At 60.5% G+C, this 14,773-nt stretch overlaps 1 protein-coding gene across 5 annotated transcripts in view; it reads right to left on the bottom strand.

Moving 5' to 3' along the window:
* The window catches only part of ADAM15 (ADAM metallopeptidase domain 15), a 97,271-nt gene extending 88,266 nt beyond the window's left edge, over positions 1 to 9,005 (bottom strand). For 4 of the 5 annotated variants that reach the window (XM_073637299.1, XM_073637300.1, XM_073637301.1 and 1 more), the window contains exons 1-9: positions 8,843 to 9,005; positions 4,987 to 5,084; positions 3,890 to 3,963; positions 2,282 to 2,360; positions 2,018 to 2,094; positions 1,258 to 1,474; positions 1,123 to 1,176; positions 936 to 1,007; positions 693 to 862 (exon numbers count right to left, since the gene is read on the bottom strand). In XM_073637299.1, the coding sequence (XP_073493400.1) occupies positions 693 to 862; positions 936 to 1,007; positions 1,123 to 1,176; positions 1,258 to 1,474; positions 2,018 to 2,094; positions 2,282 to 2,360; positions 3,890 to 3,963; positions 4,987 to 5,084; positions 8,843 to 8,918 (917 nt within the window). In that variant the 5' untranslated portion in view covers positions 8,919 to 9,005. Of the gene's footprint in view, positions 1 to 692; positions 863 to 935; positions 1,008 to 1,122; positions 1,177 to 1,257; positions 1,475 to 2,017; positions 2,095 to 2,178; positions 2,250 to 2,281; positions 2,361 to 3,889; positions 3,964 to 4,986; positions 5,085 to 8,842 lie in introns of those variants that run through there. The other variant, XM_073637303.1, reaches the window with a different exon arrangement.
* Positions 9,006 to 14,773: the final 5,768 nt, after the last annotated feature.

Raw genomic sequence — 14,773 nt, 5'->3', positions numbered from 1 at the left:
CAGACTACGTCATACATAGGAATACAAGAGGGATAATAAGAGGAGCGCACAGACGACGTCATACATAGGAATACAAGAGAGATAATAAGAGGAGCGCACAGACGACGTCACACACAGGAAGACAAGAGGGATAATAAGAGGAGCGCACAGATGACGTCATACACAGGAATACAAGAGGGATAATAAGAGGAGCGCACAGACGACGCCATACACAGGAATACAAGAGTGATAGTAAGAGGAGCGCACAGACAAAGTCACATACAGGGAGACACCAGGGATAATAAGAGGAGCACAGAGACGATGTCACAAATGGAGAGACAAGAGGGATAATAAGAGGAGCGCACAGACGACGTCACACAGGAATACAAGAGGGATAATAAGAGGAGCGCACAGACGACGTCACACACAGGAATACAAGAGGGATAATAAGAGGAGACCATAGACGACGTCACACACAGGAATACAAGAGGGATAATAAGAGGAGCGCACAGACGACGTCACACACAGGAATACAAGAGGGATAATAAGAGGAGACCATAGACGACGTCACACACAGGAATACAAGAGGGATAATAAGAGGAGCGCACAGACGACGTCACACACAGGGAGACACCAGGGATAATAAGAGGAGAACAGAGACGATGTCACAAATGGAGAGACAAGAGGGATAATAAGGCTAATAAGACACGCACGTCAGCAGCTGCGCGTTGTCGTGAGGCACCCGGCTGATCAGGTCCTTCTCTCTCCAGGACAGGAATGAGTTCAGCGTCTCGGCAGGGTCCTCGCTGACTGTAATCTTGTCCTCCTGGCTCCACACCTCCACCATAACCAGCACAACCCGGACATTCAGAGCACGATAAAACTGAAGGGGGACAAGTGATGTTACAGAACTGGATACAAGGGAGAGAGGCCCCAAGGAGGGCGTCAGAACTCACCGCGTCCATCCTGTTAGCGATCTCCAGCATCCGGACATGAAGCCGTCGTACATTCTCCTTCAGCATCTTATACTAGAAGAGAGCGAGAAACGGGTAACTACATGAGGTGGGAGCGACGTTAATGACATCACCCACCGGTCTCACCACTGCACTGGGGAGGAGCAGACACTAGTGATGTCACACTCACCTCGCTGTTATCCGCCACCATCACGAGCTCCACATACTTGACCTCACTCTCCACCTGCAGATATAGGACATGATCATCCAGAAGACCCCATGTGCTGTATCGGCTCTGTAGACCCGTGTACTCCTCCCCTCTCACCTTGTAGGACGCCTCTGGCCGCTGTGAGCCCGTTGTCTCATCTCCTAGGCTAAGCAGCACTCGCCCCGTCCTCCCGATCACAGACAGGTCTTCATCATCCACTCCGCACATCGTTTTCTGCCACTCCCTAATGTGCCGCACTATGTGCTTGTACCTGGGGTCGCCCAGAACCGGCTCAATGCTGAACCTCTGCTCCGTGGAAAGAACGATGGTCCCCCTGGAGAGAGGCGAGACATGAGGTATATACAGGCACAAACACCACCTAAATCTTTACTTCTTTAGTGATGTACTGGTTTGGGGCAGGAGTGCGCACTGAAGATTAGCACCCTCGTCCTGTAAGCAGAGTGCCGAGACCACCAAATGGCGGCACCGCCCCAGTATACAGAGGGCCGAGGAGCGGCACCGCCCCAGTACACAGAGGGCCGAGGAGCGGCACCGCCCCAGCACACAGAGGGCCGAGGAGCGGCACCGCCCCAGCACACAGAGGGCCGAGGAGCGGCACCGCCCCAGCACACAGAGGGCCGAGGAGCGGCACCGCCCCAGCACACAGAGGGCCGAGGAGCGGCACCGCCTCAGCACACAGAGGGCCGAGGAGCGGCACCGCCCCAGCACACAGAGGGCCGAGGAGCGGCACCGCCCCAGCACACAGAGGGCCGAGGAGCGGCACCGCCCCTGCACACAGAGGGCCGAGGAGCGGCACTGCCCCAGTATACAGAGGGCCAAGGAGCGGAAGGTTACTTCAGTGCTGCTGGGTACATACCTGAGGCCGGAGCACAGGCTGAGGCTGCTCCAGGGGCCTTCGCCTCCCACCGGCCTCCCGTGATAATAGCAGCTCATCTGGAAGACGAGGAGAGAAATAATCTTATATTCAGGAATTGCGCAGCCGTGCATCCCCTCACCCCGCGCAGTGCGGCCCCTCACCCCGCGCAGTGCGGCCCCTCACACCCCAGCTCTGGTTGCTATGGTGATAAGCCCGGCTTTACTGCTGCTCAGGTGAGTTACATGGCGCTGGTCCAGCCCTCACCTGCGGCGGCCTCCGCTCTCTCACACCAGTCCCATCAGGAAGGTAATAGCTTAGAGTGTGGAAGTCGGGGAGCAGCTGTCTGTAAGAGAGGAAGGGTTAATATGGAGCGGTGTAGACCCTGCATACCTGCCCGATATAGACCCACCACTGTGGAGTGTATGTACAGTGTATGTGTAACTGTAACAAAACCTCAGCTGTGAGAAGCACGAGGTCAGGTTACAGGGAGGGGGCGCTGTGGCTGCAGGCTGGGCACCAGTATCCGGCCTCCAGTGGCATCCTGCCGGCTTCCTATGGGCAGGGTCCTCAGTCCCCGACCCGCTGACCTCCTCAGGGGGCGAGAAGAGGAAATACAACACCCTGGACTCATAGTAAGTATAAACGCCGATCATTGTGTCCGGACCCCCATATCCCCAGACACGGCCACCCCCACCCTCTGTCCCCCATATCCCCAGACACGTCCACCCGCACCCTCTGTCCCCCATATCTCCAGACACGTCCACCCCCACCCTCTGTCCCCCACATCCCCAGACACGTCTACCCGCACACACGGTCACCCATATCCCCAGACACGTCCACCCGCACCCTCTGTCCCCCCATATCCCCAGACACGTCCACCCCCACCCTCTGTCCCCCATATCTCCAGACACGTCTACCCGCACATACTGTCCCCCATATCCCCAGACACGTCCACCAGCACCCTCTGTCCCCCCATATCCCCAGACATGTCCACCCCCACCCTCTGTCCCCCATATCTCCAGACACGTCTACCCGCACATACTGTCCCCCATATCCCCAGACACGTCCACCAGCACCCTCTGTCCCCCCATATCCCCAGACACGTCCACCCCCACCCTCTGTCCCCCATATCTCCAGACACGTCTACCCGCACATACTGTCCCCCATATCCCCAGACACGTCCACCCGCACCCTCTGTCCCCCCATATCCCAAGACACGTCCACCCCCACCCTCTGTCCCCCATATCTCCAGACACGTCTACCCGTACACACTGTCCCCCATATCCCCAGACATGTCCACCCGCACCCTCTGTCACCCCATATCCCCAGACACGTGCACCCCACCCACTGTCCCCCCATATCCCCAGACACCTCCACCCCACCCACTGTCCCCCCATATCCCCAGACACCTCCACCCCACCCACTGTCCCCCCATATCCCCAGACACCTCCACCCCACCCTGTCCCCCCATATCCCCAGACACCTCCACCCCACCCACTGTCCCCCCATATCCCCAGACACCTCCACCCCACCCACTGTCCCCCCATATCCCCAGACACCTCCACCCCACCCACTGTCCCCCCATATCCCCAGACACCTCCACCCCACCCACTGTCCCCCCATATCCCCAGACACCTCCACCCCACCCACTGTCCCCCCATATCCCCAGACACCTCCACCCCACCCTCTGTCCCCCCATATCCCCAGACACGTCCCCACCTCTGTCCCCCCATATCCCCAGACACGTCCCCACCTCTGTCCCCCCATATCCCCAGACACGTCCCCACCTCTGTCCCCCCATATCCCCAGACACGTCCCCACTTCTGTCCCCCCATATCCCCAGACACGTCCCCACCTCTGTCCCCCAGTTACCGGTTCTGATGCAGCTCAAGGACGACGAAGCTTCCATTTATTTCCATTCTCAGCTGCAGCCGATCAGGAAGAGCCTGAAGGAGAAGATTACAGAAACTGACACCAGAGGACAACAGAGCGCTCGTCCATGTACACCGGAGATATAAATGACCAGGTGATGAGGCAGCGGCATGTATGGCAGGCTACCCCAGGCGCGGCGCCGAGCGAGCGAGGCCGGCCCTCCAGGCGCGGCGCCGAGCGCGCGAGGCCGACCCTCCAGGCGCGGCGCCGAGCGCGCGAGGCCGACCCTCCAGGCGCGGCGCCGAGCGCGCGAGGCCGACCCTCCAGGCGCGGCGCCGAGCGCGCAAGGCTGACCCTCCTGGCACATTTGTGTACAGGGTACAGCCTCTATATATCACAGTGTACAGGACAGCTAGTAGAAGCCTCAGTAGCAGGGGTGTTCCTAGGACGTGCCGCGGTGAGGCAGCGGCATGTATGGAAGGCTACCCCAGGCACGCCGCCGAGCGCTCGAGGCCGACCCTCCAGGCGCGGCGCCGAGCGCGCGAGGCCGACCCTCCAGGCGCGGCGCCGAGCGCGCGAGGCCGACCCTCCAGGCGCGGCGCAAAGAGCGCGAGGCCGACCCTCCAGGCGCGGCGCAAAGCGCGCGAGGCCGACCCTCCAGGCGCGGCGCAAAGCCGACCCTCCAGGCGCGGCGCAAAGCGCGCGAGGCCGACCCTCCAGGCGCGGCGCAAAGCGCGCGAGGCCGACCCTCCAGGCACATTTGTGTACAGGGTACAGCCTCTATATATCACAGTGTAAAAGGACAGCTAGTGGCCGCCTCAATAGCGGGGGTGCTCCTAGGACGTGCCGCGGGTGGAGCGCCTCCCTTCCCCCTTTCTTCTATCATCATTGTTCCAGGGTGCAGAGGAAGGAACCCCTCCCTATGAAGTCAGCCGGCAGCGGACATGTCTGACAGCCACGGTCACTGGTAGAGGAAGCGCCTCATTCCTTCGAGAGCAAGCAGAAGAGCGCCCCCGAAGGGCCACGCCTGCCCTGCACCACTCCTGTATTTCCTACAGACAGGTGAATGCAGTAACCTACATTTGTGAGGGGCCCACCTGCAAAACGTCATCCAGGGCCAGCGGTCGGCCGGCGAGGCTCAGGTCCGGGTATACCTCCCAGTATGGTGTCTGCAGAGACGCAGGGGGGTCCATATCTACAACACAAAGGAGCAGGTTATGTTGGTGCCGGGGGCTGCACCCCCATAATGGTCAGGACTGAAAAACATCCACTATGTAACTTTCCACATATAAAGAATATGTAGCCCCCCAGGTGCAGATGGCCCCCCACTGCTCCCTGGCCTCCGCTCCAGCAGTAGAGGGGTTACAGACCAGAGCGAGCACATCACTAGGAGGGGAGAATTGTCTCATCCACATCTGGCGCTAATGGGGTGGAGGGCAGCCCAGGCTGAGGGTCCCACCCAGCGCCCCCTCGTATCCTGCTGCACATGACAGCACAAACCTGTGACCCCCTGACTCATAACGAGAGCAGGATAGATGAAATACCCCCATCTCACGTCTGTGTGAACAAAGGAGAAGCAGCACACCGACACTGTCACGGGTTCACACGCACACCACGACAGGTCCGCACCAACACACACAAGCACACCACAACAGGTCCACGCCAACACCACGACAGGTCCACGACAACACATACACTGAAACAGGTCCACACCGACACGCATGCACACCACGACAGGTCCACAACAACACATACGTTGAAACAGGTCCACACCGACACACACCATGACAGGTCCACGACAACACATACGCTGAAACAGGTCCACACCGACACAAACGCCGACACAGATCCACACTGACACACACCATGACAGGTCCACGACAACACATACGCTGAAACAGGTCCACACCGACACATATGCACACCACGACAGGTCCACGACAACACATATGCCGAAACAGGTCCACGCCAACACACGTGCACACAACGACAGGTCACGACAACACAAACGCCGAAACAGATCCACACCGACACACACCATGACAGGTCCGCACCAACACACACGCACACCACGACAGGTCCGCACCAACACATACGTGGAAACAGGTCCACACCGACACAAACGCACACGACGACAGGTCCACCCCAACACAAAAGTCGAAACAGGTCCACACAGACACACACCATGACAGGTCCACGCCAATACACACGCCGAAACAGGTCCACACCGACACACACCATGACAGGTCCACGCCAACACACGCCGAAACAGGTCCACACCGACACAAAAGCACACGACGACAGGTCCACGCCAACACCACGACAACACAAACGCCGAAACAGGTCCACACAGACACACACCATGACAGGTCCACACCAACACATACCACAGGTCCGCACCAACACACACACACACACGCACACCACGACAGGTCCACGCCAACACCACGACTACACATACGCCAAAACAGGTCCACACTGACACACACCATGACAGGTCCACACCAACAGACACGCACAGCACGACAGGTCCACGCCAACACCACAAGTCCACGCCAACACGCACACCACGACAGGTACACGACAGGCCCGCACCAACACACACATGCACACCACGGCAGGTCCACATCAACACACACACGCACACCACGACAGGTCCACACTGACACACACCACACACACACACACACACACACACAGTGACAGATCTCCTCACCCCACACACACACAGTGACAGATCTCCTCACCCCACACACACACAGTGACAGATCTCCTCACCCCACACACACACACACAGTGACAGAACTCCTCACCTCACCCCACACACACACACACACACACACACACACAGTGACAGATCTCCTCACCACACACACACAGTGACAGATCTCCTCACCACACACACACACACACACACAGCGACAGATCTCCTCACCCCAAACAGTGACAAATCTCCTCACCTCACACTCAGTGACAGATCTCCTCACCCCACACATACAGTGACAGATCTCCTCACCCCACACACACACAGTGACAAATCTCCTCACCACACACAGTGACAAATCTCCTCACCCCACACACACACAATGACAGATCTCCTCACCCCACACACAAACAGTGACAGATCTCCTCACCCCACACAGTGACAGATCGCCTCACCTCACACACACACACACACACACACACACACAGTGACAGATCTCCTCACCCCATACACACACAGTGACAGAGCTCCTCACCACACGCACGCACGCACGCACGCACACACACACACACAGTGACAGATCTCCTCACCCCACCACACACACACACACACAGTGACAGATCTCCTCACCCCACACACACACACACACAGTGACAGATCTCCTCACCCCACACACACACACACACACAGTGACAGATCTCCTCACCCCATACACACACAGTGACAGAGCTCCTCACCACACGCACGCACGCACGCACACACACACACACAGTGACAGATCTCCTCACCCCACCACACACACACACACACAGTGACAGATCTCCTCACCCCACACACACACACACACACAGTGACAGATCTCCTCACCCCACACACACACACACACACAGTGACAGATCTCCTCATCCCACACACACACAGTGACAGATCTCCTCACCCCACACACACACAGTGACAGATCTCCTCACCCCACACACACACAGTGACAGATCTCCTCACCCCACACACACACACACAGTGACAGATCTCCTCACCCCACACACACACACACAGTGACAGATCTCCTCACCCCACACACACACACACAGTGACAGATCTCCTCACCCCACACACACACACACAGTGACAGATCTCTTCACCCCACACACACACACACAGTGACAGATCTCCTCACCCCACACACACACACACAGTGACAGATCTCCTCACCCCCCCCACACACACACAGTGACAGATCTCCTCACCCCCCCCACACACACACAGTGACAGATCTCCACACCACACACACACACAGTGACAGATATACATACACACACACACACAGTGACAGATCTCCTCACCACACACACACACAGTGACAGATATACATACACACACACATACACACAGTGACAGATATACATACACACACACACACACACACAGTGACAGATCTCCTCACCCCACACACACAGTGACAGATCTCCTCACCCCACACACACACACACAGTGACAGATCTCCTCACCCCACACACACACAGTGACAGATCTCCTCACCCCACACACACACACACACAGTGACAGATCTCCTCACCCCACACACACACACACAGTGACAGATCTCCACACCACACACACACACAGTGACAGAGCTCCACACACACAGTGACAGATCTCCACACCACACACACACACACACAGTGACAGATCTCCACACACACACACACACACACACACACACACACACACACACACACACACAGTGACAGATCTCCACACACACACACACACACACACAGTGACAGATCTCCACACACACACACACACACACACACACACACACACACACACACACACACACAGTGACAGATCTCCACACACACACACACACACACAGTGACAGATCTCCACACACACACACACACACACACACACACACACACACACACACACACACAGTGACAGATCTCCACACACACACACACACACACACACACAGTGACAGATCTCCACACACACACACAGTGACAGATCTCCTCACCCCACACACACACACACACAGTGACAGATCTCCACACCACACACACACACACACACACACACACAGTGACAGATCTCCACACACACACACAGTGACAGATCTCCTCACCCCACACACACACACACACAGTGACAGATCTCCACACCACACACACACACACACAGTGACAGATCTCCACACCACACACACACACACACACACACACACACACACACACACACACACTGACCTGTCGGCCTCCCTTGGCTCCAGCCTGGATGTCCCGTCGTCAGCCCGCACAGGAGCAGCCACAGGCCGGCCCTCATCCTCCGCTGTCAGCCGCCCGGCATGAGTGGAGCAGTGAGGCGGGCCAGGCCGGGAGCAGCGGGGGAGGAGACTAAGGAAGGGGCGGTGCTAATGACTGAGGGGCGGAGCCGGAGTCTGCTGACTGAAAAGCGGCCGTGAAAAGCTGAGAATTCATTACAGAGGCGGCAGAGGAGAGTGCAGGTGTGACCGGTAGGACCGTGACAGACAGGATACGGCGGAGGATAGAGGACAGGAGTGTGAGGAGAAGACACGGCGGAGGATAGAGGACAGGACCGGGGGTGTGAGGAGAAGACACGGCGGAGGATAGAGGACAGGACCGGGGGTGTGAGGAGAGGACACGGCGGAGGATAGAGGACAGGACCGGGGGTGTGAGAAGAGGACACGGCGGAGGATAGAGGACAGGACCGGGGATGTGAGGAGAAGACACGGCGGAGGATAGAGGACGGGACCGGGGGTGTGAGGAGAGGACACGGCGGAGGATAGAGGACGGGACCGGGGGTGTGAGGAGAGGACACGGCGGAGGATAGAGGACGGGACCGGGGGTGTGAGGAGAGGACACGGCGGAGGATAGAGGACGGGACCGGGGGTGTGAGGAGAGGACACGGCGGAGGATAGAGGACAGGACCGGGGGGTGTGAGGAGAGGACACGGCGGAGGATAGAGGACAGGACCGGGGGTGTGAGGAGAGGACACGGCGGAGGATAGAGGACGGGACCGGGGGTGTGAGGAGAGGACACGGCGGAGGATAGAGGACGGGACCGGGGGTGTGAGGAGAGGACACGGCGGAGGATAGAGGACGGGACCGGGGGTGTGAGGAGAGGACACGGCGGAGGATAGAGGACGGGACCGGGGGTGTGAGGAGAGGACACGGCGGAGGATAGAGGACGGGACCGGGGGTGTGAGGAGAGGACACGGCGGAGGATAGAGGACGGGACCGGGGGTGTGAGGAGAGGACACGGCGGAGGATAGAGGACGGGACCGGGGGGTGTGAGGAGAGGACACGGCGGAGGATAGAGGACGGGACCGGGGGGTGTGAGGAGAGGACACGGCGGAGGATAGAGGACGGGACCGGGGGTGTGAGGAGAGGACACGGCGGAGGATAGAGGACGGGACCGGGGGTGTGAGGAGAGGACACGGCGGAGGATAGAGGACGGGACCGGGGGGTGTGAGGAGAGGACACGGCGGAGGATAGAGGACAGGACCGGGGGTGTGAGGAGAGGACTCGGCGGAGGATAGAGGACAGGACCGGGGGTGTGAGGAGAAGACACGGCGGAGGATAGAGGACAGGACCGGGGGTGTGAGGAGAGGACACGGCGGAGGATAGAGGACAGGACCGGGGGTGTGAGGAGAAGACACGGCGGAGGATAGAGGACAGGACCGGGGGTGTGAGGAGAGGACACGGCGGAGGATAGAGGACAGGACCGGGGGTGTGAGGAGAAGACACGGCGGAGGATAGAGGACAGGAGCGGGGGTGTGAGGAGAGGACACGGCGGAGGATAGAGGACAGGAGCGGGGGTGTGAGGAGAGGACACGGCGGAGGATAGAGGACAGGACCGGGGATGTGAGGAGAAGACACGGCGGAGGATAGAGGACAGGAGCGGGGGTGTGAGAAGAGGACACGGCGGAGGATAGAGGACAGGACCGGGGGTGTGAGGAGAGGACTCGGCGGAGGATAGAGGACAGGAGCGGGGGTGTGAGGAGAGGACTCGGCGGAGGATAGAGGACAGGACCGGGGGTGTGAGAAGAGGACACGGCGGAGGATAGAGGACAGGACCGGGGGTGTGAGGAGAAGACACGGCGGAGGATAGAGGACAGGAGCGGGGGTGTGAGGAGAGGACACGGCGGAGGATAGAGGACGGGAGCGGGGGTGTGAGGAGAGGACACGGCGGAGGATAGAGGACGGGAGCGGGGGTGTGAGGAGAGGACACGGCGGAGGATAGAGGACGGGAGCGGGGGTGTGAGGAGAGGACACGGCGGAGGATAGAGGACGGGACCGGGGGTGTGAGGAGAGGACACGGCGGAGGATAGAGGACGGGACCGGGGGTGTGAGGAGAGGACACGGCGGAGGATAGAGGACGGGACCGGGGGTGTGAGGAGAGGACACGGCGGAGGATAGAGGACGGGACCGGGGGTGTGAGGAGAAGACACGGCGGAGGATAGAGGACGGGACCGGGGGTGTGAGGAGAGGACTCGGCGGAGGATAGAGGACGGGACCGGGGGTGTGAGGTGAGGACACGGCGGAGGATAGAGGACGGGACCGGGGGTGTGAGGAGAAGACACGGCGGAGGATAGAGGACGGGACCGGGGGTGTGAGGAGAAGACACGGCGGAGGATAGAGGACGGGACCGGGGGTGTGAGGAGAGGACACGGCGGTGTGAGGAGAGGACAGGACACGGCGGTGTGAGGAGAGGACAGGACCGGGGGTGTGAGGAGAGGACAGGACCGGGGGCGTGAGGAGAGGACAGGACCGGGGGCGTGAGGAGAGGACAGGACCGGGGGCGTGAGGAGAGGACAGGACCGGGGGCGTGAGGAGAGGACAGGACCGGGGGCGTGAGGAGAGGACAGGACCGGGGGCGTGAGGAGAGGACAGGACCGGGGGCGTGAGGAGAGGACAGGACCGGGGGCGTGAGGAGAGGACAGGACCGGGGGCGTGAGGAGAGGACAGGACCGGGGGCGTGAGGAGAGGACAGGACCGGGGGCGTGAGGAGAGGACAGGACCGGGGGCGTGAGGAGAGGACAGGACCGGGGGCGTGAGGAGAGGAAAGGACCGGGGGCGTGAGGAGAGGAAAGGACCGGGGGTGTGAGGAGAGGAAAGGACTGGGGGTGTGAGGAGAGGACACGGCGGAGGATAGAGGACAGGACCGGGGGTGTGAGGAGAGGACACGGCGAAGGATAGAGGACAGGACCGGGGGTGTGAGGAGAAGACACGGCGGAGGATAGAGGACAGGACCGGGGGTGTGAGGAGAAGACACGGCGGAGGATAGAGGACAGGACCGGGGGTGTGAGGAGAGGACACGGCGGAGGATAGAGGACAGGACCGGTGGTGTGAGGAGAGGACAGGACCGGTGGTGTGAGGAGAGGACAGGACCGGGGGTGTGAGGAGAGGACAGGACCGGGGGTGTGAGGAGAAGACACGGCGGAGGATAGAGGACAGGACCGGGGGTGTGAGGAGAGGACACGGCGGAGGATAGAGGACAGGACCGGTGGTGTGAGGAGAGGACAGGACCGGTGGTGTGAGGAGAGGACAGGACCGGGGGTGTGAGGAGAGGACACGGCGAAGGATAGAGGACAGGACCGGGGGTGTGAGGAGAAGACACGGCGGAGGATAGAGGACAGGACCGGGGGTGTGAGGAGAGGACACGGCGGAGGATAGAGGACAGGACCGGGGGTGTGAGGAGAGGACACGGCGGAGGATAGAGGACAGGACCGGGGGTGTGAGGAGAGGACAGGACCGGGGGTGTGAGGAGAGGACAGGACCGGGGGTGTGAGGAGAGGACAGGACCGGGGGTGTGAGGAGAGGACAGGACCGGGGGTGTGAGGAGAGGACAGGACCGGGGGTGTGAGGAGAGGACAGGACCGGGGGTGTGAGGAGAGGACAGGACCGGGGGTGTGAGGAGAGGACAGGACCGGGGGTGTGAGGAGAGGACAGGACCGGGGGTGTGAGGAGAGGACAGGACCGGGGGTGTGAGGAGAGGACAGGACCGGGGATGTGAGGAGAGGACAGGACCGGGGGCGTGAGGAGAGGACAGGACCGGGGGCGTGAGGAGAGGACAGGACCGGGGGCGTGAGGAGAGGACAGGACCGGGGGCGTGAGGAGAGGACAGGACCGGGGGCGTGAGGAGAGGAAAGGACCGGGGGCGTGAGGAGAGGACAGGACCGGGGGCGTGAGGAGAGGAAAGGACCGGGGGTGTGAGGAGAGGAAAGGACCGGGGGTGTGAGGAGAGGAAAGGACTGGGGGTGTGAGGAGAGGACAGGACTGGGGGTGTTAGGAGAGGACAGGACTGGGGGTGTGAGGAGAGGACAGGACCGGGGGTGTGAGGAGAGGACACGGCGGAGGATAGAGGACAAGCCCGGGGGTGTGAGGAGAGGATACGGTAGAGGATAGAGGACAGGACCGTGACCGACAGGATACGGCGGAGGATAGAGGACAGGACAGGGGGTGTGAGGAGAAGACACGGCGGAGGATAGAGGACAGGACCGGGGGTGTGAGGAGAGGATATGGTAGAGGATAGAGGACCGAATCGGGGGTGTGAGGAGAGGACACGGCAGAGGATAGAGGACAGGACCGGGGGTGTGAGGAGAAGACACCGCGGAGGATAGAGGACAGGACCGTGACTGACAGGACCGTGACTGACAGGATACGGCGGAGAATAGAGGACAGGACTGGGGGTGTGAGGAGAGGACACGGCGAAGGATAGAGGACAGGACCGGGGGTGTGAGGAGAGGATACGGTGGAGGATAGAAGACAGGACCGGGGGTGTGAGGAGAAGACCCGGTGGAGGATAGAGGACAGGACCGGGGGTGTGAGGAGAAGACCCGGTGGAGGATAGAGGACCGGACCGGGGGGTGTGAGGAGAAGATACGGCAGAGGATAGAGGACCGGACCGGGGGGTGTGAGGAGAGGATACGGCGGAGGATAGAGGACAGGACCTGGGGGTGTGAGGAGAGGATACGGCGGAGGATAGAGGACAGGACCGGGGGGTGTGAGGAGAGGACACGGCAGAGGATAGAGGACAGGACCGGGGGAGTGTAAGGAGAGGATAAAGGAGAGGACACGGCGGAGGATACAGGACAGGACCGGGGGTGTGAGGAGAGGACACGGCGGAGGATACAGGAGAGGACCGGCGGAGGATACAGGAGAGGACCGGGGGGTGTGAGCAGAGAACACGGTGGACTGGCAGGCGCTGCACTAAATAAGGAAAGTGCCCCTGACTGTGGTGGCCCCTCCCGAGTCCATGGCGATTGGTGGTTCCCTCTGCTGCCCCTTACTGGCCAGAGAAATAGGAAGTCCTCGACGGGACCATTAAAGTAAAAGGGACGGCCTTCACAAGCCGTCCCATAGGTATATAAACACGGAGATGTCCCACCCTCCTTCCTTTCCCCGGTGGTCCTGGAATCGATTGTCTGAGAACGTTGCTCATCACGGCGGCCCTGTCCCCCAGCGCGGCTCAGGCAGAGCTCGCCTTCTCCAGCCGGCAGCTCCCGCCTATGCCGCAGGGCTCCGCCCACAAAATTCCACACACACACCCCCCCCCCATAGCGTCACAAGCTAGTTACATGGGATGGCATGGCACCTGTTAGCGCTGCTGCGCTGTAGCAAGTGACAATATGGCACTGGTCAGCACTGAGTGTGCTGACGGCACTATACAATCCCTCCCCCACAACAGTTCTGCAAAAAAAAAAAGTCACCCCCAGTAATAAAAATAAAAGGCCGCCAGGAAGCCCCTTGTCCCTGCCACCCACGTGAACCGCATCCATACTGAAGCTGCCCACGCCCCCCTGCCTGGCGTCTCAGCCGGCTGCTCTAGCGACAGCGGCCAGCATGGCGCCAGCTACAGGCCCGTCGCCGCAGCCACCAGCGGTAATTCAGGGGCAGACACCGCTGCAAATCCCCACATCATCCCCACCTCTCCCGCAGTGATGGGACGCGGCGGCACGTCTCGGAGAGCATCGGTCCAGCAGGCAACCCCGCCCCCCCCCCAGAGCGTTTCAGGCAGAGCACGCTGCTGCCAGGAAGGTCTCACCGAAGACGCCGCCCACACAGTACAAAAGCTCCACCCCCTCCATTGCAGCACATCACAGAGGCAGAGCGCTGGCTGGGAATTCTCAGCCAGGTGTTGTGCCCTCCCTCACCC

The sequence above is a fragment of the Phyllobates terribilis genome, unplaced genomic scaffold, assembly GCF_046119375.1.
Source record: "Phyllobates terribilis strain yellow unplaced genomic scaffold, ASM4611937v1 Scaffold_6__1_contigs__length_29720123, whole genome shotgun sequence".
NCBI classification, from domain to species: Eukaryota; Metazoa; Chordata; class Amphibia; order Anura; family Dendrobatidae; genus Phyllobates; species Phyllobates terribilis.
This window is presented reverse-complemented; position numbering and strand designations above follow the sequence as displayed.